The sequence below is a fragment of the Bufo gargarizans genome, chromosome 6, assembly GCF_014858855.1.
Source record: "Bufo gargarizans isolate SCDJY-AF-19 chromosome 6, ASM1485885v1, whole genome shotgun sequence".
Taxonomy (NCBI): Eukaryota; Metazoa; Chordata; class Amphibia; order Anura; family Bufonidae; genus Bufo; species Bufo gargarizans.
The window spans coordinates 49,067,199-49,091,995 of NC_058085.1; the positions used below are offsets into that span (position 1 = coordinate 49,067,199).

A 24,797-nucleotide genomic window follows, 5' to 3' on the forward strand; every position below is an offset into this window, starting at 1 on the left:
TCTGGTTCTGCTTGGGCAGTATTCTGTGCTGCACTGTGGTATCTGGTTCTGCTGGGGCAGTATTCTGTGCTGCACTGTGGTATCTGGTTCTGCTGGGGCAGTATTCTGTGCTGCACTGTGGTATCTGGTTCTGCTGGGGCAGTATTCTGTGCTGCACTGTGGTATCTGGTTCTGCTGGGGCAGTATTCTGTGCTGCACTGTGGTATCTGGTTCTGCTGGGGCAGTATTCTGTGCTGTACTGTGGTATCTGGTTCTGCTGGGGCAGTATTCTGTGCTGCACTGTGGTATTTGGTTCTGCTGGGGCAGTATTCTGTGCTGCACTGTGGTATCTGGTTCTGCTTGGGCAGTATTCTGTGCTGCACTGTGGTATCTGGTTCTGCTGGGGCAGTATTCTGTGCTGCACTGTGGTATCTGGTTCTGCTGGGGCAGTATTCTGTGCTGCACTGTGGTATCTGGTTCTGCTTGGGCAGTATTCTGTGCTCCACTGAATTATTTCATTGAAAGTTAATGGGTGACGGATCCGGGGTTTTTAGGCTCCTAAAAAAAATTTGATCTGTCACCATTGACTTACATTGTTTTCTGTGCCGGATCCGTTTTTATGACTGAACACAAAACCGCAGCTTGCAGCCACAAAACAGAATGCTACCGGAACGGAAGACATCCTGATGTATCCTGAACGGATCTCTTTCCATTCAGAAGCATGGGGACTAAACAGAAACTTTATTTTCCGGTATTGAGATCCTCTGGTGGAATGCAAGTGTGAAAGTTGCCTTAGAAATATAGAAAAGTTTGGCAATAGGATTAGGGATAGTGATAGGATGGTACTGGGCACATGTGTAGTCCAATGTGTATGGGGCAGCACGACGGCAGATTTTTCTTTGCCCAAAATACAAGGTCAACCCAAAAATACTTTAATTATCCAGGTCAGGGATCAGAAACCTGCGGAACTCCAGCTGTTCTGAAACTACAACTCCCGACTGGGAGACAGAAAGAGTGTATAGATTTCTATATGTAAATACATCACAGGTCCCACATAAAGATAACCCTTGGCCCCAAAGACATTTAAGATCAACTTCAGCTAAATACCTAAAAGTGACGAACTCGTCTTTATAAAGCGGTATGTGAGATTGCAGCTTATCCCCATTCACTGTAATACTGCAATACCAGACACAGCCTACGGACAAGAGTGGCGCTATCTCTGGAAAACACACTGACCCCTTTTTCTAATGAACACCTTTACCAGATTTACTAGAATACTCCCCAGGATTCTGAAGCCCTATTCTCCGGATAGGCCCTCAGTAGCAAACTGGCGGGGGTCCGACACCCCGAACCACCCCAGTTAGCTGTTTCCATTGCAACTCTAGTAACTAAAGCACTGTTTGCATTCACTTCAATGGGAGCAGCTTTGCAATTACCAGCTCCGTCCATAGCACAGTATATGGAGCGGTTACGTTTAGGAACCAGAAATCTAAGGAAATAGCTGACTGGGGTGTCAGATCCCCGCCAATCTAATATTGATGGCCTATCCTGAAGATTGGTCATCAGTATCTAAGCCCGGAGAACTCCTATAACACTGATGGCCTAGCCTTAGGGTAGACTATCAATGCTTTATGGTGGGGATCCAACCCCGAGGACCACTGGCGATTATCACAATGATAAGATTGCGCCCCTCCCTTGACCCATCATTGTTTACACAGGGACAGAAAGGAGCTCACGCTCACCCACCTGGGCAGCTGCACCTGGTAATGCAAAGTTACTGGCCGAACACTCATCCGGTCAACGGCTACATCTACAAACTTCCTCATACGCATATACTCCTATTACAGCCAAGCGTGTATGTGTTCTCAGTGGTGAGAGGAGAAAGCTGCTGCTGCTGCTGCTGCTGCTGCTACACCTCTGGTGGTAGCTTTTCTCCCAGGAGTACAAAACGACTGGGGCAAAAAAGTTGGAGTCGCCTAATCCCTCTCTTGCCGGACAGAACATGTGTCAGGAGCTCCCCGTACACATTAGATTCTGGGCCGGCCGCACCAGATCAATATATAATCCAATGTGGTTCCAGCCCTCGCCTATCAAATGAAGGTGCAGCGGCGTGTAGAGCTTCTAGTGAATATTCCTGTACTCTGTGGTATGGCACAGATTACAGGAATTAGTAGGATGGGTAATTTAGAAAAACTAGGGCAAGGCAGGAAGAGCGCTGGATCCTAGGAGCATCGCAGCATCAGGAGAAGTGAGTTGATGTATTTATTTTTTTGTCTGATCTGAGATCCGATTTAAATTGGGGGTCTGATTGGGGGCCTGATCTGAGGTCTAATTAACATTAGGGGTCTGAGCTCAGGTCTGATTAACATTAGGGGTCTGAGCTGAGGTCTGATTGGGGGTCTGAGCTGAGATCTGATTAACATTAGGGGTCTGAGCTGAGGTCTCATTGGGGGTTTGAGCTGAGGTCTCATTGGGGGTTTGAGCTGAGGTCTCATTGGGGGTTTGAGCTGAGGTCTCATTGGGGGTCTGAGCTGAGGTCTCATTGGGGGTTTGAGCTGAGGTCTCATTGGGGGTCTGAGCTGAGGTCTGATTAACATTAGGGGTCTGAGCTGAGGTCAGATTAACATTAGGGGTCTGAGCTGAGGTCAGATTAACATTAGGGGTCTAAGCTGAAGACTGATTAACATTAGCGGTCTGATCTGAGGTCTGATTAACATTAGGGGTCTGACCTGATGTCTGATTGGGGGTCTGAGCTGAGCTCTGATTGGGGGTCTGAGCTGAGCTCTGATTGGGGGTCTGAGCTGAGCTCTGATTGGGGGTCTGAGCTGAGCTCTGATTGGGGGTCTGAGCTGAGCTCTGATTGGGGGTCTGAGCTGAGCTCTGATTGGGGGTCTGAGCTGAGCTCTGATTGGGGTCTGATTGGGGGTCTGAGCTGAGGTCTGATTGGGGGTCTGAGCTGAGGTCTGATTGGGGGTCTGAGCTGAGGTCTGATTGGGGGTCTGAGCTGAGGTCTGATTGGGGGTCTGAGCTGAGGTCTGATTGGGGGTCTGAGCTGAGGTCTGATTGGGGTCTGAGCTGAGGTCTGATTGGGGGTCTGAGCTGAGGTCTGATTGGGGGTCTGAGCTGAGGTCTGATTGGGGGGTCTGAGCTGAGGTCTGATTGGGGGGTCTGAGCTGAGGTCTGATTAACATGAGGGGTCTAAACTGAAGGCTGATTAACATTAGGGGTCTGGTCTGAGGACTGATTGGGGGTCTTATCTGAGGTCAGATTTACATTAGGGGTCTCATCTGAGGTCTGATTGGCTGTTTGAGCTGAGGTCTCATTGGGGGTCTGATTAACATTAGGGGTCTGAGCCGAGGTCTGATTGGGGGTCTGAGCTGAGGTCCGATTAACATTAGGGTTCTGAGCCGAGGTCTGAACTGTGGTCTAATTAACATTAGGGGTCTGATCTGAGGTCTGATTAACATTGGAAGTCTGATTTGATGTCTGATTGGGAGTCAGTAACACTGGGGGTCTAATTAGTTGCCCAAACACTGCAAGGAATCGAAAGGGTGAAAGAATTAAAATAAGAAGAAAAGAAAAAATGAAACACGAGTGTCTTGTAAAAAATACATAATCAGCAGGGAATATGCAAATAAAAGTGATTCTGGATTTAAAAGGTCACCGCCGTGTCGTTGCAAAGTGACCAAATGACAGCAAAGTACCCGCTCAGAATAATTGTCTCACCGGGAAACAGAGCAACTCGGTGACAATGATGAGACACGTTCAGGAAGCACTTTTCAAATGGCATCAGGAACAATAATTGAGGCACGACTGTCCTATAATGAGAGGGTGATTTAGTCCTTTCAAATAAAAGCTAACAAGCTCAGATGGTTATTAGGGGTTTTTTAGACAGATAAAAAAGCAAAATCAAAGAAAACCTGACTGATCCTGTTCTATTATACTGCAATTCAAACAGGATACCTCATGGAACAGGAATAGAAAACTTTCATTACCTTTCATTACAGTAAAAAATCTAAACTAAGCATACAGACATGTAGAGCGGCGCCCAGGGATCTCCCTGCACTTACTATTATCCCTGGGCGCCGCTCCGTTCTCCCGGTATAGGCTCCGGTATCTTCAGATTTTTGGCTCAACTGGGAGGAGTCTGCCGGCGTCTCCTTCTCCCAGGCTGTAGCGCTCCTAGCACTCCAGCCTGGGAGAATAAGACGCCCAGGAGAACAAGAGCAGGCTCCACCAAGTTGAGCCGAAAATCTGAAGATACCGGAGCCTATACCGGGAGAACGGAGCGGCGCCCAGGGATAATAGTAAGTGCAGGGAGATCCCTGGGCGCCGCTCTACATGTCTGTATGCTTAGTTTAGATTTTTTATTGTAATGAAAGGTCCTCTTTCAAAGAAAAAGTTTTCTATTCCTGTTCCATGAGGTATCCTGTTTTCCCAGTTTGTCTTCTCCTCTCCACTGAGAATATATATAGTTCAGGTGGTTAAAGGGTTAATGATATACCGTGTGTGTGTGTGTGTGTGTATATGTGTGTATGTATATATATATATATATATATATATATATATATACACACATACACACACACACACACTATATTTTTCCCTATATAAGACACATTCTCTCCCCCCCCCTAAAAGTGGCAGCAATTCTTATAGGAAAAATACTAATGATCACTTCCATTATGGAAGCACGTACAGTAGGACCAGGGAGTGGTGAATACAGCACTCCTTGTGCTGGTTTTGTACTCACTGCTCCATGGTCCCATGGTCTTCGTCTGCCGGCACCACACTCTGTGCTGTGACCCGTGCACAGCGTAAGGACTGTGCAACATCAGGTAACAGCACAGTGCTGGATCTCAGGAGCATCGGCGTCCGGAACAGGATACGCGAGTGGATTTTTATTATTTTTCGTCTGATCGGAAATCTGATTAACATTGGGAGTCTTATTTGAGGTCTGATTCGGGGTCATTAACATTGGGGGTCTGACCCGAGGACTGATTGGGAGTCTGATCAGAGGTCTGATTAGGGTGGTCCGATCTGAGGTCTAATAAATATCGTGAGTCTGATCTGAGGTCTGATTAACATTGTGGGCCTGAATATCTGGTTTCCGCAATGCCAAGCTGTCATCCCTGCTGGGCTTTAGTGCTGACATGCCTGTATAATGCCAAGGACAGGTACCAGCTGCAGTGGTTACCTGCAGTATACAGCACATCATGGCTGAATTGGCAGGGAGTAGAGAAGCTACTAAACAGTGGAGAAAGATATATGGGTCGCTAAATCCCATGCATTGATCCATTGCTTCTCAGCCTAATTAATAAACCTCTCCATGGAGGCACTCAGAATTCAGCCACCGGCCTGGATTCTGAGAGACCACATGGGGAGGTGAGCTTCTGAGATCTGTTCATATTGTGCAGTGCTGCATGGCAGCTGTTGTTGCTGTGCATGTGGGCCGATGGGGCCAAGTGCCATGGGGGCTTAGTCCAACAGTAATGGTGCTGTTGGTACACTGGGTCTCGCCGCCTGCAGGTGCTGTGCTGTGGTGATTGCCATGTGGCACCACGCCAAATTAGAGTAGGAACCCACTCAATAGAGGCCACCTTGATGCGGTGAGTGGGCTATGCATTCTGATCAAAACAAATTGCCTCAATGGAGATGTTTACTGCAGGAGCCGAAGCTCAAATTCGGCATGTGCAATTGCTGTTCCCGAAGCTGAACTTGAGCTTCTGCAGCCTGCACCGCTACCCGGAGCAGCAGCTCAGATCAGATCAGGACCAGGCTAGATGACCAACCCTGTCCATCAACAGGCAGGTGAGTGCTTCTTCACATGTATGGACATATTGATGGCTTTTTGCAGAGACCTCATGTCCTACAGAAGACCACCTAATATGAGGGATACATTGTTCAGAAATTACATAGGAACGCAGAAAACAAGTGTGCAGTCTAATTTAGCACCACGAAAATTGGGCAGCTATCTCTGTTTAAATTGCGTGAATTGTAAACTTATGAAAAAGGGTGAGTTTTTTTTACTCATCCTGGTACACGTGTAAGACATAAAATGAACATGACTTGACTTGCAATTCCTTCCCCCCCATTGAAATGAAGGAGGCTGATACCAAGGCGCGATACCAAGCACAGCAGCTGCACAATGTACGGTACTGTGCTTGGCGAGCTGCAAGAAGGCAGCGCTGCTCACAGAAGCGCCACTACCTTCGCAAACAGCTGATCAGTGGGGGTCCCGGGTGTCGGATCCCCACGGATCAGATACTGATTACCTATCCTGAGGATAGGTCATCAGTATCCAAATCTCGGAAGAAGGGAACATACTTACCCTCACCAATCCTCTGCACTGTTCTCCCCCTCCTGGTCCTAGTATGACTAGTGGAAATGCCAGTAAAGGCCTTTCAGCCAGCATATTGTGATGGGACCAGGAATCCAGGAATTTGGGATGTGCTGGGGTATACATTATCCTAATAACGACTGATCGCCCCACTGATCATTTTGCATCAGGCAGTGTGCACAATCTGCCCTCCCTGCATTTCCTAAGCATAGAGCATTGCCATTTGATACCTTCTAGATTACAAAAGCCAGGGAAGGCAATGATTGTGCCCTCCCTGCACCCAAATTAAGAAAATATTCCCATGCAGGGTCACAGTATTCCGACATCCATAGCTCACCCTGGGTCATTTATCGGTTTTCAACTTTTTATTGCTCCCCAGTTTGGTTTAACAAGGACTCGCAAACAAAATCGTATCATGCGTATTTGCAAGATCTAAGTGAAAGGATGCCTCATAGCATTTTCATCAGCGATGTTACATGCCTCCTTATTGCCTAGTAGCAGGCGCTCAATGACACTGGAAATTATGGAAAATGACAGAACAATGGCTGCTGCATGTCCTGTATGGTATTCCCACGGTAAAATAGAAGGGTACTTTCACACTAGCGGTTTTGTTTTCCGGTATTGAGTTCCGTCACAGGAGCTCAATACCGGAAAAAACTGATCACTTTTATCCTAATGCATTCTGAATGGGGAGCATTCCATTCAAGATGCATCAGGATGTCTTCAGTTCAGTCCCTTTTACGTTTTTTTTTTGGGACGGAGAAAATACTGCAGCATGCTTCAGTTTTATCTCCGGCCAAAAACACTGAACACTTGCTGGAATGCCGGATCCGGCATTAATTTACATTGAAATGTATTAGTGCCAGATCCGGCATTAAGTGTTCCGGCAAAACGAATCCGGCTTTTCGGTCTGCGCATGTGCAGACCTTTAAAAATGCAAAAAAATTAATACCAGATCTGTTTTTCCAAATGACACCAGAGAGACAGATCCGATATTGCAATGCATTTGTCAGACGGATCAGCATCCAGATCAGTCTGACAAATGCCATCAGTTTGCGTCCGGATTGCCTGCCGGAATCTTCTGCCGCAAGTGTGAAAGTACCCTTAAAGGCAAAATATGATAAGTGAATGTGAGGTCAGACTTACCCCAGCTGCAAAGCCCAAACTTCCATCCAGGATACGCCTCTGTGGAAAACACAAGGACAATATAAATAGGTGGATACTACGAACACCATCAAATAATCACAAACTTTATACTTGACCTACTGTAATAAGGTGGACACCAGACCTTCTATACCCTACCGCACCAAGGGGGTCATTTACAATACCGAAATATGCCTAAATTAGGTGAATTTCAGGCACAGGTGCGTCGCTATCTGCAACTTCGCCCCGCTCACGATAGGACTAAAATTGCGGGAGGGGAAGTGGCCGGGCCAGCAGACCTGTCTAATTTACCATTTTCTACGCCTTTTTCAGGCGTAGAAAAAGGTCTAAATGTAAGACAGCAAAGAAGCGGTCTTACATTTAGAACTGACGCTGGATGCGCCAAAGTTATGGAGAGGCCTGCAGCTCTTCATGACTCCAGCAATCCACCACCAGCTATGGGGCTTTATTAAGACTAGCGTCTAAAACGCCACTCTTATTAAATGTGCCACCGAATCTTTTCTACTACGACTAAATGTTTCACTTTTGTTGAGATTTTAACAACTTCCTGTTCCTGTCTTGACAGCCATTTCCTGCTAGGACAGGAACAGGAAGTGGAGTGCAGCAGGGATCCGGACACTGTCGAAACATTGATAGCAGAGGATAGGTGAGTTTCCTATAAGCTTTGTGTTTTTTTTTTTAGCAGAAAGTCATAGAAGCAGATCGTCAGTCTTGTACAGTAGTGCAGGCTCAGGCTTTATTCCTCTAAGGGTATGCTCAGGCAAAACATTTTTTTTCTGTGTGTTTTTTTACTGCCGTTTTTGATGCATTTTCTTTACACAGCTCTTTGTAACCAGTTGGTGTTTACTTCAATGCAAAACTGCATTTGCTCATGGCTTTTCATGTTTCAGAACCGCGCAAAAAACGTGCAGGCATATAGTGAGCATTTGTTTTTGTTTTTTTTAAGCTTCCCACTCATTTCAAAGGGAGATTCAATGCAGGTTCCACCCAAAGATAGAGCATGCTGCTTCTTTTTTCCACATGGAAAGTGTTGCTTCCTGTTGAAATGGGAGGAAATGCACCAAAATCTGCGCCAATAAACTCTGCACTTATGTTCACAAGACAAATTTTTAAGATCTGCCTACAAAATTCAGTGTCGAATCCACACTTTTTTTCAGTGCTTTTTTGTGCATTTTTCATGAGGTTTTCAATGCAATTTTGATGCTTTTTTTCATCCAATGGGTGTTCACCTCAATATATACACCCTGCTACATCCGTAAAACTGCATTTTCAGCTTCTAGTTTTTAGAGCAGATCCATGCCAAAAAACGAACAGAAAATGCACAAAAATTGCATGGACATTTACAGAGTTTTTTTTTTTTTATGCTTCCCATTCATTTCAATGGGAGACTCAGAGCGGATTACGCCCCAAGTTGGAAGAAAAAAAAAAAAGGAATGAAAGGAATGGGAGGATGCTTTGAGGCGTTTTTTTGGAGCCGATTCTAAGGCGGAAACTCATCAACATCAGAGCCCAAAAACGCAGTGTGAACTAGCTCCAAGGGTTTGCATAGATCACTTGGGGAAAAAACCCTATCAAGACGAGGTGGTAAAGGGCCACGAGATTTTGAGAACAATGCCTACGAGTATTACCAGCAAAATTGTGCAGATATTGGCCACCATGATTGGAGCAATGTCTTTGACGAGGGCAGTAGCCACGTTGCGTGCCTAAACATCCCATCGATCAGATGGCACCTGAGGAAACACTCTTTTATGTAAGCATAACGGTCAGCATAATGGTCTCAGTGTAGTCAGGGATGTGCTGCCAACATAATATAAAGTGTAAGGGGGGAAAAGAATCGTAGTAACGATCATTCATCCCCCATACAGTTTTGATTGACCCGTATAAAAGTTGCTTAAATGAGCGTCGATTGCCTTATTGCCAAATTGCTGCTTGTTAAAACCCTGAATCAGGCCTCTCTAAAACGACCCTTAGGATGAGGCACTACATCATTGCAGATGAATTGCGGTAAAATTTACAAGTGTTCACACAGAAAAAATATATAATTACGTCGCTACCAGCAAAAAAAAATTACCTCGCTACCAGCAAAAATCCACATGGTAACAACAGAAGCACTGAAGTCATCATATGCTAACCACCCAATTTTACATTGACCCTTGGGACAACTAAGCCACTAGACTAGTCAATAGTCCAAAAACAACCAGATAAAATTGTACAAAAATAAATAAATAAAATAAATTCTGGACCCATTGCAAACGTACTCAACTTTCTCTATTTTGCAGCATGAAATCTGAAATGTACGAAGCGGAGATATCAGCTTCTTAAAGCATTAGCCTCATGGGGGTTAATGAAACGGCCCGTCATACTATAGTTCATAAGCCGGAGAGTAAGAAAGAAAATTAGTCACCGACGTCGACTGGATTATTGTTCTGTCAGTCACTCTCTGCTTGGCCTTGTCAACTTCTATCAGAACAATGCGGACTTCAGATCTCAGGAGACAAGAGGCATCTTCTCTGTACGTCTTGTGGACGAGTCAACCTCCGAGTGAAACCCCCCCCCCATGAGTCTCTTGGAGGCAGTGGAATTTATTAATTCTGCCGGGGGATGTAAGACTGACAAGAAATCGTAAACTACGACACCGTACAGCAGGCAGAGCGCGGCTGGTCACAATGTCTGACCACAGCTTATTAGCCGTGTCAGATCGCTCCTCTTAATCCTTTACAGGAAAGTAGCAAGCAAAAATCGCAGCAAGTAACGAGTGTGTGTCTCCGTTAAGTAACTGCAGAAAAAATGAGCAAGTGACTGAGATATAGAAACCCTCATGGACCGAGAAGTCCCTTTCGAGCAAAGCAAGCAGTTCTGGAAAAGGGTTCACCTAATGGTTCTCTACAATAAGAACCAGTACAAGTTGCATCAAAAGATGCCCATACCCCTACAATAGCTGTCCAAATGCTCATTTGGCCGACACCTTTTCCTCTTAAAGGGGTGGTCTCACTTCAGTAAGTGGCATTTATCATGTAGAGAAAGTTAATACAAGGTACTTCCTAATATATTGTTATTATCCATATTGCTTCCTTCGCTGGCTGGATTCATTTTTCTATCACATTATACACTGCTTGTTTCCATGGTTACAGACCACCCTGCAATCCATCAGTGGTGGTCATGCTTGCACAATATAGGAAAAATCACTAGCCTATGTGAGCTCCCATGGTCCTGGCCACCAGAGAGGCTGACGCTTTTACCTATAGTGTGCAAGCACGACCACCACTAATGGATTGCAGGTTGGTCTGTAACCATGGAAACAAGCAGTGTATAATGTGATGGAAAAATGAATCCAGCCAGCAAAGGAAGCAACATGGATAATAACAATACATTAGTAAGTGGCTTGTATTAACTTTCTCTACATGATAAATGCAACTTACTGAAGTGAGACAACCCCTTTAACTACCCGCTTGGTTCAGTTGAGCATGCATATGTTCTCAAGAGGGAGAGATGATACAGCCGCTGTCAGACTTCTCTGGCGGCTGCCAGAACACAAAGATTAGGCGTTGAAATTCAACTTGCCCGATCCTTCTGTCCACAGACAATCTGTGGGAGGAGAGTAGGGTGGCGCCCATACACAGATAGTTAGTTGTCCGCCTTCTGAAATCAATATAGACGAGTGATTTTCTTAAAGTTGGATTCAGATTAGATTCGAGTCAGAATAAATTCAACCCAAACACAAGTGGCACTACTGCCTGATAAAGTCTCTCTCCCAATTCTCCTGAATAAAATCACACAAAATTCAAGATCATTAGAATCAGAACTTTTTTGAAAATTCGATTTTTTGGAATTTTAGGATCAATTTGATCATCTCTGGCCAACAATAATCGAATGTGCATGGTGGCCTTAGGGCCTCTCCTCGAGTCAACCGATAATCATCTCTGTACTGAAGAGCTACAAGAACCCCTCAAAACGGGGGATATAAGATGGGTCGCTCTTCCTTCTGAAGTCTCTGGTTTGCCTGACATAAGCTAATTTGCATACATTATTCCCATAGAGCATTGCCTGAAAATAAGTATCTGTACAGCAGCAGAGTCTCTTCCTTAAATGGGTTGTCCAGTTTCAGAAGAAAGCCAGACAACCCTTGGGATCAGCCTGTGATGAAGATAATGATACTGTACTTACTTGACAGATTCCGCACCACCACTCTGGTTCTTCCAGCCGGGCTCTCTTTACCTGGCTGCAGCAGTGATGCCACACAGACAATCCATGATGACTGCAGCCAATCACTGACCTCCGCAGAAGCCATTGTCTTGTCTATATGATGTTACCGCTACAGCTGGGTAGATGAAGCATGGCCAGGAGTGTTGGTGCGGAATCTGCCAGGTAAGATCTTTATTGCAGGCTGATCATAAGAACTGTCCAGTTTTCTCCTGAAACTGGAAAACCCCTTTAAGAATCAGCTGCCTCAATTCATACTGGGGACTGCGCATGTGCTAGTTCCCCTGTCCATCTCCAGTATAAGTGAATGGAAGCCACTGATGGACGGGATCCTCTATCAGCGGCTATGCTGGCATGCAGGTCAAGGGACCTGTGCGTAAATATGAATTATTCTTATTTAACTATTAGACACTTGTGCAAATAGTTTAATAATGATTATTATTATACTACATGTGCAGATAGTAATATAAACTGGCTCACTCCTTTAAAAAAAAGTTTAAAAAAAAAACGGAATTAGTACTTACAGGTAGATCAGTTTCCATGAGATCATCACAACGGCATACAAGGAGATTGACCCCTGACCTCTGTAGGGGGCAGGAACAGAGAAAGGTTTAAATTCCCCCTGCCCACCACCAACACCAGTGTTTCCAAAATCATACAGAGTAAACAAGAAGGTGGCGAGTAAGAAAAAGATTAGTGAAGGAAGATATTACTTCATACCTTCCGGGGGCATCCAGAACAAAAAGAAAAATGGGAGGGAATAACGTGCCGTCGTGATAATCTCATGGAAACTGAATTACCGGTAAGTACTAATTCCAGTTTTTCCATAGCATCATCACGACGGCATACAAGGAGATATACATACAACGGCATACAAAGAGATATAGCGTTTTTGATCCATCTGGCCAGAGAGGGTCTGGAAGCTTTCTGGCCTTTGTTTTTTCCCGCGAACAGGACTAAGAGATTGTCGCTCTTCCTGAAATCTTTGGTAGTTTCGATGTAATTTAATACGGAGCGTCTAACATCTAAGGAGTGGAAGCTTAACTCTTTGTTATTTGAAGGATTTTGACAGAAAGAAGGTAAGATGATCTCTTGGCTGCGATGGAAGTAGGACACAACCTTGGGGAGGAAACCTGGATCCAATCTGAGAATTATCCTGTCGTCCAAGATACGTAGATAGGGTTCTCTGAGGGATAGCGCTTGTATTTCCCCCAGTCTACGGGCGGATGTTATCACAATCAGGAAGGATGTTTTTAGTGATAAATGTTTAATTGAGCAGTCCTTTATAGGCTCAAATGGAGGTAGCATCAGTCCTGAGAGTACGATGTTGAGGTCCCAGGAGGGAATTCGTGACTTAATAGTTGGACGAAGTCTAGAGGCTGCTCTCATAAATCTTCTAATCCAGCGGTGGCCTGAGATATCTTGAAAATAAAAAAAACAGCCAAGAGCAGATACTTGGACTTTGAGGGTGGAAGGTCTCAATCCTAAATCTAATCCCTGCTGTAAAAAGTCCTGAATTTTCTGGATGTTAGGTTTTTTTAAATTTGGAGCCGCATCCCCCAACCAGGAACAGAACTTCTTCCATATCTTTAAATAGATTGCTGAGGTCACCTTCTTCCTAGAGGCTTTTAGTGTATTTATTACCTTGTCCGACAATCCCTGTCTCTTCAAGAGCTGGGTCTCAGGATCCAGGCAAACAGTTTCAGGAACTGTGGATTGGGGTATAGGACTGGACCCTGATGCAGAAGGTCCTTCCTGATGGGAAGAGGCCAAGGTTCCTGGATGGAGAGTTGCTTGAGAGAAGAAAACCAGCCTCTTTTTGGCCAGAACGGGGCTATTAAGATTAGTGTGGCTCTGTCCTGATGTAACTTTTGGATTACCTTTGGAATCAATGGTAGTGGGGGGAAGGCATAACAGAGTCTCCAATGCCATCTTGCGGCGAATGCATCCAAGGCCCATGGGTTGTCCCTGGGGTTTAGGGAACAAAATACTTCTGCCTTAGAGTTTGCCCTTGAGGCGAAGATATCCACTTTGGGATTTCCCCATCTGTCCACCACCATCTGGAACACGTCTTTGTTCAGGGACCATTCGGTCTGGTCTAGCCTGTGGCGACTGAGGAAGTCTGCTTCTTGGTTAAATACACCCTTGAGATGAACTGCTGAGATGGAGCTCACCATTTTGCTCTGCCCAGGTGAAGATTTGGGATGATAGAGACTGAAGAGCCGCTGACCGTGTCCCACCCTGATGTGAGAGATAAGCGATGGATGTCGTGTTGTCTGAGAGGATCTTCACAGGGTGACCCTGAAGAATCCTCTCCGTCACTTTAGGGTCTCCCAGACCGCCCTCAGTTCCCTGTAATTTGATGATTGTGACTTGATTGATTGGGGCCAGGTCCCCTGAAACAGATTATCTCCTACCTTCGCGCCCCAGCCTGAAAGACTTGCATCTGTGACGACTTGAATGTAGGGAATCTTCTGCCACGGTATCCCCTTGGACAGGTTTGAGGAGAACTTCCACAAATCTAGGGACTTCTTTACTGTCGTTAGGATAGTCACCTTGCGGTCTAGCGAGGATTGTCGTTTGTCCCAGACCCCCAGGATCCAGTTTTGTAAGGGACTGAAGTGATTCTGACTACAGGGTACTACTGGAATGCATGAGGTTAGTAGACCCAACAGGCTCATTGCTTCTCTTATTGAGCATGTTGTCTTCCTCTGGAATGTTCTGATTTTCCGTTGCAGAGCTGAAATCTTGTCCTGAAATCATTCCTAAAAAGCGTATCCTTGTGGAAGGTAAAAGGACAGACTTGTTTCTGTTTACTATCCATCCCAGCCTGTCAAGTGTTGACAGAAGGGTGTCCAAGTCTAGACTCATCTGACGCTGATTAGAAGGAAGTCGTCTGGGTACGGAACTAGCGTGAGGACCGCTTTCCTTGATGTAGAAAAAGGTTCGAGTAGAATCCCTTTCCTTGATGTAGTATGGGAACTTGAGTATTTACGTTCTTTTTTAGAAGGTCTTGAACTTCCTGCCATAGATTCGTCTGGAAGCACATTATTGAAAATCTGTTTGGGGGTTTTGAAGACAGCTCTATCCTGTATCCTGAGCGTATGATCTCTCTTGTCCAAGCATTCTGGGAAATCAATTCCCAGGATGTCAGGAAGTTTGAGAGCCTTCCCCCCACTGCGGAGTCATTGTTTTTCGTTGGGTTTAGAGTGGGAGGTAGGGAAACCTCTTCCTTTACCCCCTTTGGGGTAGCTCCAGCGCCCGGTCTTCCCTTTCCCCCTGTAAGGTCTGTCCTGATTTGAGGAAGAACGAAAGGGATAACGGCGTTTATAGGGCCGATCTTCAGAAAAAAAACTTCTTTTTATCGGAGGCTTTTTCTAAGATTTTATCTAATACGGGCACGAACACATATTCTCCCGAGAATGGTATGGAGCAGAGTTTCATTTTAGATGTTTTATCCCCTGACCAGCATTTCATCCAGAGCGCTCTTCTGGCAGCTATGGAGAGGGCACCATCCCTAGCTGAGAAAAGGACTGACTCAGCCGAGGCATCAGCCAGGAAAGCGGTGGCTGATTTGAGGAGGGGTAGGAAATTTAGGATCTCCTCCCTAGGGGTTTTATTTTTAATATGGTCCTCTAATTCACTAAGCCAGAGGAACATGGATCTGGCCACGGAGGTTGCCAGACTTGATGTTAAACATTGCGGCCTCCCATGACTTCCTTAAGAGGCTATCGGCTTTCCTGTCCATGGAATCTCTTAACTGGGAAGCATCCTCAAAGGGAAGGGATGTTTTCTTATTCACCTTTGCCACTTGGGACATCGATCTTAGGGATCTCATTAAAAATTTTGGACTCCTCAGGATCGAATAATAATCGATTCTTGAAGGCGGAGGAGACTCCTAAGCGTTTTTCAGGGTCAGACCACTCCTCCAAAATCATGTCCCTAATATTCTCGTTAATAGGGAACACAAGGGTTTTCTTTACCCGTAAGCCCCCAAACATTTCCTCCTGGATAGAATGGCTTCTCTGTACCTCTTCCAACCCCATAGTTGACCTAACAGCTTTTAGGAGATACGACATGTCCTCCATGGAAAAATAAAACCTACTGTTACTGTCAGAAGATCCTGCGTCCGAGTCGCACTCCCCCTCCTCCTGCGACTTGACCGACGGAACGTCGTCTAATGCAGCCTCAGAATCGGAGGATGAGGGGATCTGAGCATCTTCTTTTTGGGGTGGGGAGGATTAGAAGATAAATGAGATAAAGATGACCGTATCTCTTCTTGGATCATTGTTCTAAGTTCGTCTTTCAGAGAAGGAGCTTTATCACGGACAATATTGGAAATGCAGGCTTTACATAACTTCTTGGAGTAATTATCAGGAAGCCGGGCATTACAAGAAATACACTTAAGGGACCTCTTGATTTTCTTTTGTGCCTCCTTGGAGACCTAAAAGAAAAAGGGTATCCATGAGGAATTGAGCTTGGGGGGGGGGGGGGGGGCATTATAGGCGCTAAAGAAATACTGCCCATATAATCCCCAGCAAGAGGAGAGGGGGATCAAAGAGACTCCCTGACCATAATTTTAGGAACTTTTTCCCCACAAGGGGAACTCACGGTTACTGGTACTAGCGGGTATGACTCCTTTGGTGAGTGCTCTGTTCGGGACATTCTGGGGCTGGGCACTGCTGCTGGGTACCGGTAACAGCTCCAACGTTCGGCTGGGTGCACAACTCCATTAAACCCCTGTGCTCGGCTTATTAGCCGGTCGGAACACCGCATCCTGCCCGCGTCACTTCCGTCCGACGAAGTGTCGGGCGCACAAACCCGGCTAGGCCTACCAGAGGCAAGGCGGGAGACGTCGCCCCGGGAGCAGGCTCCAGATAGGACCGGACCGAGTCCTCCCGATCCGTCCCCTGCCCAGTGTTAGTACCAGGACCGCGGGAGGGCAGGGGAGTATCCTGAAAAGGTAATACACCGTATGGTAGCTTCATCTCCCTGCATACAGGGAGACCTTTCTCTGCCCTGTCCTCTGTAGGGGACAGGAAAACACTGGTGTTGGTGGTGGGCAGGGGGAATTTAAACCTCTCTCTGTTCCTGCCCCCTACAGAGGTCAGGGGTCAATCTCCTTGTATGCCGTCGTGATGATGCTATGGAAAATAATGTTTAACAATATTTAAAATAAAACACAATAAAAACACTTTTCCCCATTAGAAATGGTTTATTAGGAAAAAGTATAAGCAAAAAAAACAAAAAAAATACAACCTGAACTATAAAATTATCACAATATTTATCCTGCATGGTGAACATCGCCTGGTATCCCCCCCCAAAAAAATTGCATAAAATCAAAGTTATATGTACCCAAAATAGTGGCAATAACATAATTGCAAAAATTGTCTGAAATATATTTTTTTGTCCATTCCGCCGTAGAAAGAGGTAATACACGTTATCCAATGTGTATCCCAAAGAGAAGCCATTTAAAATGATTTTTATTAAAAATGTCCAACCATTTGTCTTCTGCAGCCTGTATGTATACATTGCAGACTGCTCAGTCCAGTTCACTGTGAAATCCATCAGATAAGCTTTCTGACGGCTCAGTCTATAGTCCCTCTCTCTCAAAATGCTCATAAAAGCCGACGTCCCTTTCGATAAAGGTTCACTGAGTTTTTATAAAACTTTTGATATGTCATAGAGACACATCAAAAGATTTTATTGTAGGGGGTCTCAGCACACATTTTTTAATAAAACCCAAATATAAAAATCATTTGTAGCCAGAAAAAAATTAAGCATTTCAGCAAAAAAAACAAAAAAAAAACAAAGCCATCCAGAGGCTTTCAATATTCTGTATAATGCAGTGACTGCAAAGTAGAATTGCAGCATATATAATGCATCTAATAAATCTAATTACAGCCAATAGGATGCAGAGTTCGTAGCTTTCAGTATTCGCACAGCCACACACTGCAATATTTCGGCTCAGAACGCCCTTCATATAGACCAGGGATGCTCAACCTGTGGCCCTTTCGGCTGTTGCAAAACTAAAACTCCCAGCATGCCATAATACCAATAGGCTGCCCAGGCATGCCGGGAGTTGTAATTTTGCAACAGCTGGAGGGCCACAGGTTAGGCATCCCTGATATAGGAGCATTTTCATCCGTTTAGGCCACTTTTTTCAGTGAGTTTTTATCCCTGATATAGGCCATCAGAAATGAGCAGCGAGTGGCAGGGAATAATAAGTGAGTAACGCTAACAGATTTCTATGGGAACGCTGGATGCCTCCGCTCACCCCTATCTGCAGTGTCGACTGCAACATGAGAGTCATTCTGACCCCCAGGCAAAATGAATGAGAAGCCTGAATAGACAGAAACGCAGAGAAGATCCAGTGTGCGAAGAAAGCCGGCGATGACATAAACAACAACAACCTCCGACGAGGTCGGGTACAAGGTCAATACCGGGGAAGAAAGTATAATTTTAGATTGGTGTTCTAGGGATTAACTGGGGCAGAAGCAAGGAACGAAACAGCAAGGAAAAAATGCTAAGTATGCCACGTACTGTGATCCTTCAGCTTTTACACAGAAGCTGAGGGAATCTCCAGATTTATTTCACCGTCTCTAAATTGTACACAGCTGGTTTTGTATTGCTTGCTTTCATTTTTTAATGTTTTTTTTTTTACTAGTTGCAGTTTATATATACCGTATTTTTTACATCATAAGACGCACTTTTTCCCCTCAAAGTGGGGGGGGCAACCATGCGTCTTATAAAGCAAATACTAGTGAGCGCTTCCATTATGGAAGCGCTCGCTAGAATGCATTAGGAAGAACTGCGAGTGCTTCCTGTACTCACCCTCCCTGGTCTTCTTTTCTGAGACTGTGCTGCACTGTCCTGACCACGTACAACGTCAGGACGTAGTGCGCGCACTATGACCTGACACTGCACACAGTCAGGTGACTGTGCAGCGCGGGCTGGAGAAGACAGGGGAGCGCAACTTCTGCAAAGACCACCGAACCCAGAGAGGAGCCATGGAGCAGGAGAGGTACGAGAAGTTTTTTTTTTTTTTATGTTAAGGTCTTAACTGAGGTCTGTTGGGGATCTAATAAGGGGGTCTGACATGGAGGGCTGATATGGGGGCTGATATAAAGGAAGTTCATTTTGAATTATTCTTCTATTGTTAAACCACTCACTGATATGACCAGAAAGGGGGTAGATTTTTCTTCTTGGTCATTAGAGGCGCGTAAGGCTTTTTTTGATATCAAGGAGAGTTTTGCTTCCGCTCCCATCTTGGTGCAACCTGATGTTTCTTTACCCTTCATAGTTGAGGTTGATGCTTCTGAGGTGGGTGTGGGGGCGGTCTTGTCTCAGGGTTCCTCTCCTGCCAATTGGCGACAGTGTGCCTTTTTCTCAAGAAAACTCTCCTCCGCAGAGAGAAATTACGATGTGGGAGATAGGGAATTGTTGGCCATCAAGTTGGCTTTTGAGGAATGGCGCCATTGGCTAGAGGGAGCCAGACACCCTATTACCGTATTTACTGACCATAAAAATCTGGCCTACTTGGAGTCAGCCAAGCGTCTGAACCCGAGACAGGCCAGATGGTCTTTGTTCTTTTCTAGGTTTAATTTTGTTGTCACGTTCCGCCCTGGAGTTAAGAATGTGAAGGCAGATGCCCTGTCACGTTGTTTTCCGGGAGGCGGGAATTTTGAAGACCCGGGTCCCATTTTGGCTGAAGGTGTGGTGGTCTCTGCTCTTTTTCCTGAATTGGAGGCAGAGGTGCAGGCAGCCCAGTCAGAGGCTCCTGATCTTTGTCCTCCTGGGAGGTTGTTTGTGCCTCTCGCTTTAAGACACAAGAATTTTAAAGAACACCACGATACGGTCCTTGCTGGGCACCCGGGGGTAAGAGCCACACTGGATCTTATCGCTCGGAGATTCTGGTGGCCTGCGCTTCGTAAGTCGGTTGAGGGTTTTGTGGCAGCCTGCGAGACTTGCGCTCGTGCCAAAGTCCTTCATTCACGGCCATCAGGTCCTCTCCTTCCCTTACCCATTCCTTCCCGTCCTTGGACACATCTGTCCATGGACTTCATAACGGACCTGCCTCGTTCCTCGGGGAAGACTGTGATTCTGGTGGTGGTGGACCGTTTTAGCAAAATGGTGCATTTCATCCCTTTTCCTGGTTTGCCCAATGCTAAGACGCTGGCGCAGGCATTTATTGATCACATTGTCAAATTGCACGGTATTCCTTCAGACATAGTCTCTGATAGGGGCACGCAGTTTGTTTCCAGATTCTGGAAGGCTTTCTGTTCTCGCTTGGGGGTTCGGTTGTCATTCTCTTCTGCTTTCCACCCGCAGTCGAATGGCCAGACAGAGCGCGTCAATCAGAATCTGGAGACATATCTGCGCTGTTTTGTGGCGGAGAATCAAGAGGATTGGTGTTCTTTTTTGTCCCTTGCTGAGTTTGCTTTAAATAACCGTCGTCAGGAGTCCTCTGATAAGTCACCATTTTTTGGTGCATATGGGTATCATCCGCAGTTTGGGACTTTCTCGAGAGAGGGGTCTTCTGGTTTACCTGATGAGGACAGATTCTCCTCGTCTTTGTCATCTATTTGGCAAAAGATTCAGGATAATCTAAAAAGCATGAGTGAGAGATATAAGCGTGTGGCAGATAAGAGACGTGTGCTTGGTCCGGACCTGAATGTTGGTGATCTGGTGTGGTTGTCTACCAAGAATATCAAATTGAAGGTTCCCTCCTGGAAGTTGGGTCCTAGGTTTATTGGGCCTTACAAAATCCTGTCTGTCATCAATCCTGTTGCATACCGTCTTGATCTTCCTCAGACTTGGAAGATCCATAATGTTTTTGATAAGTCCTTATTGAAACCTTATGTTCAACCCATTGTACCCTCGCCTTTGCCTCCTCCTCTGATTATGGTTGATGGGAATCTTGAATTTCAGGTCTCTAGGATTGTGGATTCTCGTCTTGTCCGCGGTTCTCTTCAGTACCTTGTTCATTGGGAGGGGTATGGTCCTGAGGAGAGGATGTGGGTCCCAGTGACGGACATTAAGGCCTCTCGTCTCATCAGGGCTTTCCATAGGTCCCATCCTGAGAAGGTGGGTTCTGAGTGTCCGGAGTCCACTCGTAGAAGGAGGGGTACTGTCACAACCAGACAGCTGAGAAGCTCTGACAGAGGCCTTTCAGAACCTCCTCCTTGACTTTCTTTGTTGTGGTATTCAGTTCCTCATCTCGTTAGCCTCTCTCAGCTGTCATGTGTTGGACTAATTGCTTCCCTTTAAATTCCTCCCCAGAATGCTTTTCTGGGCGGCTTATACTTCTTCCTGGAGTGTGTGTGCATGCTGATCTTGTTCTCCTGTCTGCTACAAAAGCTAAGTGTTGAACATTTATCTGTTATTTTCTGTTTGCTGGATCCCAGGTGACCCCGACTCCCTCCGTATCTTGTGTAGGGAGCCGGTGGTCGTGTCCCCTCACTATTGTAGGGTGCTCAGGGGTTATATAGTCAAGGTACGTGGATATGCAAACTTCCACCATTCGGATCTTTGCATAGGCTGAGCAGCCAGGGAAAGTGCCAGGTCTGCAGGGGTCTCCCCTTGGTTCCTTAGCTTTGGATCCACTCAGTCATTTATGCATGTTGCTTTGCCTTGTTTCCTGTACACCGTCCGTGACAGGGGTCTGATGCAATGTCCTGGTGTGGGGGTCTGATGCAATGTCCTGTTGTGGGGGTCTGATGTAATGTCCTGTAATGGGGGTTTGATCTGAGGATTTGATATGGGGGTCTGAAATGAGTTCCTGATTTGGGGGTCTGATATGAGAATGTGATATGGGGTAGATGAAAAATATATTTTTCTTATTTTCCTCCTCTAAAACCTGAGGTGCGTCTTATAAAGCATAAAATATGGTAATAAAAAAAAAATGAAAACATTTGAATGAAAACACAATGCGGATGTAGTGTGAAATTCTTTTAGTCTGGAAATAATCTAGAAAGCCCAATGATCTGGCACTTGTTTACAGCAAAAAAAAAAAAACTGCAATGCAATGTGGAAAAAAATTACTTAAAATAAAATAAAAAAATGAAAAAGAAGTCGATTTTAAAGTGCATGTATTTTTCATCTAGGAAGATTTGTATTTATATAGTTGTGTTGTGAAGCCACAAACCCATGCCAATGCACTCATTAAAGTTTATGGAGAGTTGTCAAATTAAAGGGCATCTGTAAGCAGTTTTGTACCTATGGCAGCTGAAGGCATCTGTGTTAATCTCATGTTCATATGTGCCGGCATTGCTGAGAAAAATGATGTTTTCATATATGCAAATGAGCCTCTAGGAGCAATGGGGGCGTTGCCTTTACACCTAGAAGCTCTGCTCTCTCTGCAACTGCCGCAACCCCTCCACTTTGACAGGACCAGGCAGTGTAAATGTGAGCCCGTCTGCCCCTGTCATTCAGTGCAAAGGACACAGGTGAATGTACCCTAAATCTGTATGTATCAATATGTGGATTTACGTGGGGTATTGCCACGGATATTGCTACTAAACCCCTTTTTTTTTTTACTGAAAATCTGCAAAATATAAGCTGAATTGGAACATGGCCTTACAGAGGCAGATTTTTTTACTCGATTTATGCAGTTTTACTGCCCTGCTTTTTAATCTAGCGCCCACTAACCTGAAGCATTTATACCGCCGAGATCGATTCCAGTGTGCCCCTTTATATAAAAGACGCTGCTGATAGTGAACAACTGCACAGAAGAGACTTGTGACATAGAAAGCAGCAGAGTAGAAAAGAGACGCCCGTCTTGGGCACGCCACCAGTCAAAATTACAAAAGTATTTATAGATGCGCGGAAAAATGTTCAGGCATGCAGGATTCACATCTCGGCTGTGCAGGGCGCATGAATCGCTACTTTATAAATAGAAGATAATAATACTCATTTCATTCTGGAGACTGCAGGTAGCCAATCAATGCGATTACGTCGTCGGAAATGAGGGCTGGCAATTGAAGTAAAAAGCTGGTAGCAGCAAATTAGCAGAGAATTGAGTGGGGATAATCGGGTTATTGATGCACTCTGACTCGGATTCCAGTTCAAGAGTCAATGAAAGCATAAAATACCCAGCATGAAAATCATAAAGAAAGCACAAAATATACTTTAAATAGAAACAAAACTGCTTATAGCAAAAAAAAATATAATAATAAAAGATAACTCAGCTCCACATTATGAGAATTTCCAACAAGTAATAAAAATTCTTAATAGGGAGAAAAGGGGCAAAAAAATACATAGGGGCATCAGAATGCTGGATCAATTTGTGCCAAAAAAAACATATTTATTAGGGTTTTTACAGATTTTTTTCACCTCAGCAGAAAATAGGGCTGCACGATATGGGAATTTTGTGCGATTGCGATTAGGGCCTTAAAAATTGCGATAACGATATGCGATGCGATATTTTAAAGGGAAACCGTCACTAAAAAATTGCTTACTAAGCTGTTAATAGTACCTCATAGTGCTGCATAGTAGTGTCCTAATGCACTTTTTCTTCGTTTAGCCGCATCTAGCCTCCTTGAGAAATCGATGTTTTATTCAGCCACTGCCCCCTGCTTCAAGTCAGGTTTGAAGTCAAGGGGGCAGCGGCCTAGGCGTCCCCAATCCTATTCTCCCCGCCTCCCGCCGCCTTTATTGACACGCCGGATTTCAGTGCCGGGACCGCGCTCCCAGCCCACATGCGCAGTAAAGAGCTGCAGTAGCGCAATCCCGGCTCCGGCTCGTACACTCAGCCGGCTTCGGTTTCTCTACTGCGCATGCGCCCGCCAGCCTTACATACTAGCGCAGTTGCAGAAGATGCTGGGCGCATGCGCAGTGTACGAGCCGGAGCCGGGATCGCGCTACAGCAGCCCTTTACTGCGCATGCGGGCTGGGAGCGCGGTCCCGGCACTGAGATCCGGCGTGTCAATAAAGGCGGCGGGAGGCGGGGAGAGCAGGATTGGAGACGCCTAGGCCGCTGCCCCCTTGACTTCAAACCTGACTTGAAGCAGGGGGCAGCGGCTGAATAAAACATCGATTTCTCAAGGAGGCTAAATGCGGCTAAACAAAGAAAAAGTGCATCATATTTGCATTACTGCAAAAGTACAAAATACAAAACTTGCCATTTTCTTAATAGCACTGCACAGAACAGATAAACAGAATAGAATAAATAGAAGAACATTTGTTCATTAAAATAACGACTTGCCTCCAGCCCCTCCTCCCTCCCCATACTGTAACTGATGTATCGCCGGCCGCGCTGTGCAACATAGCGGCCGGCAATACATCCATGTCAGCCACGTAAAAAGTCAACCATCGCTTTATAGGATGCACTGCCATTTCCCACCCATTTTTTTTTTGGGGGGGGGGGGGGGGAATTTGTCTTATAAATATGGAAATACAATTGCAGCATTTTTAGGTCTGCAAATTGGCGATTGCGATATGGCGATTTATTGCGATTGCTTTGGCGATATATTGTGCAGGCCTAGCAGAAAATATATCTCGCAATAAACCGACTTAGAATGCACCAAAAATGCACAAGTCAACAACAGTCGATGTAAAGATGGCAAAAAAGTGGCTAATATATCTATCAAATGCACCACATTCATCATAAAGTGGGAGCCACTGTGATAAATCTGGGGCATCTTCAGAACACCTGGTCTCAGACTAATCTGACTTTGGGTCCCTTCACACGTCTGGGTCCGCATCCGTCCTGTAATTTTGCGGAACAGGTGTGAACCCATTCATTTTGATAGGGCCGCAAAAGATGCGGACAGCACACCGTATGTTGTCCACATCCGTAGTTCCATTCCGCAAAAAAGATAGAGCATGCCCTATTCTTGACTGCAATCACGGTCAAGAATAGGCATTTCTATCATAGGGCCGGCCATGTGAAAGTACCATATCATAGGGCCACGCACACGGGCCGGTAGCCGTGTTTTGCGGACCACAAAACACTTATGATGTGCGAATGGACCCTAAATACGAGTGTATTACTGTAGTGCGGCGGCATAAAGCGCACCGTGTCATAGCAACCAATGACGCTGTGCGCTCCTGCTCTGAACAGGAATCCAGCCCGGCAAACCACGGACCGCTCTCAGCCGCGGAACACGGCCGT

The 24,797-nt window shown here is 45.5% G+C and overlaps 1 protein-coding gene across 2 annotated transcripts in view; it reads right to left on the reverse strand.

Annotated features, from left to right (window-relative positions):
* The window catches only part of SLC39A11 (solute carrier family 39 member 11), a 310,670-nt gene that overhangs the window by 256,470 nt on the left and 29,403 nt on the right, over positions 1-24,797 (reverse strand). For both annotated transcript variants that reach the window (XM_044297525.1, XM_044297524.1), the window contains exon 3: positions 7,466-7,504. In XM_044297525.1, coding sequence (XP_044153460.1) covers positions 7,466-7,504 — 39 coding nt within the window. The remainder of the gene's footprint in view (positions 1-7,465; positions 7,505-24,797) is intronic.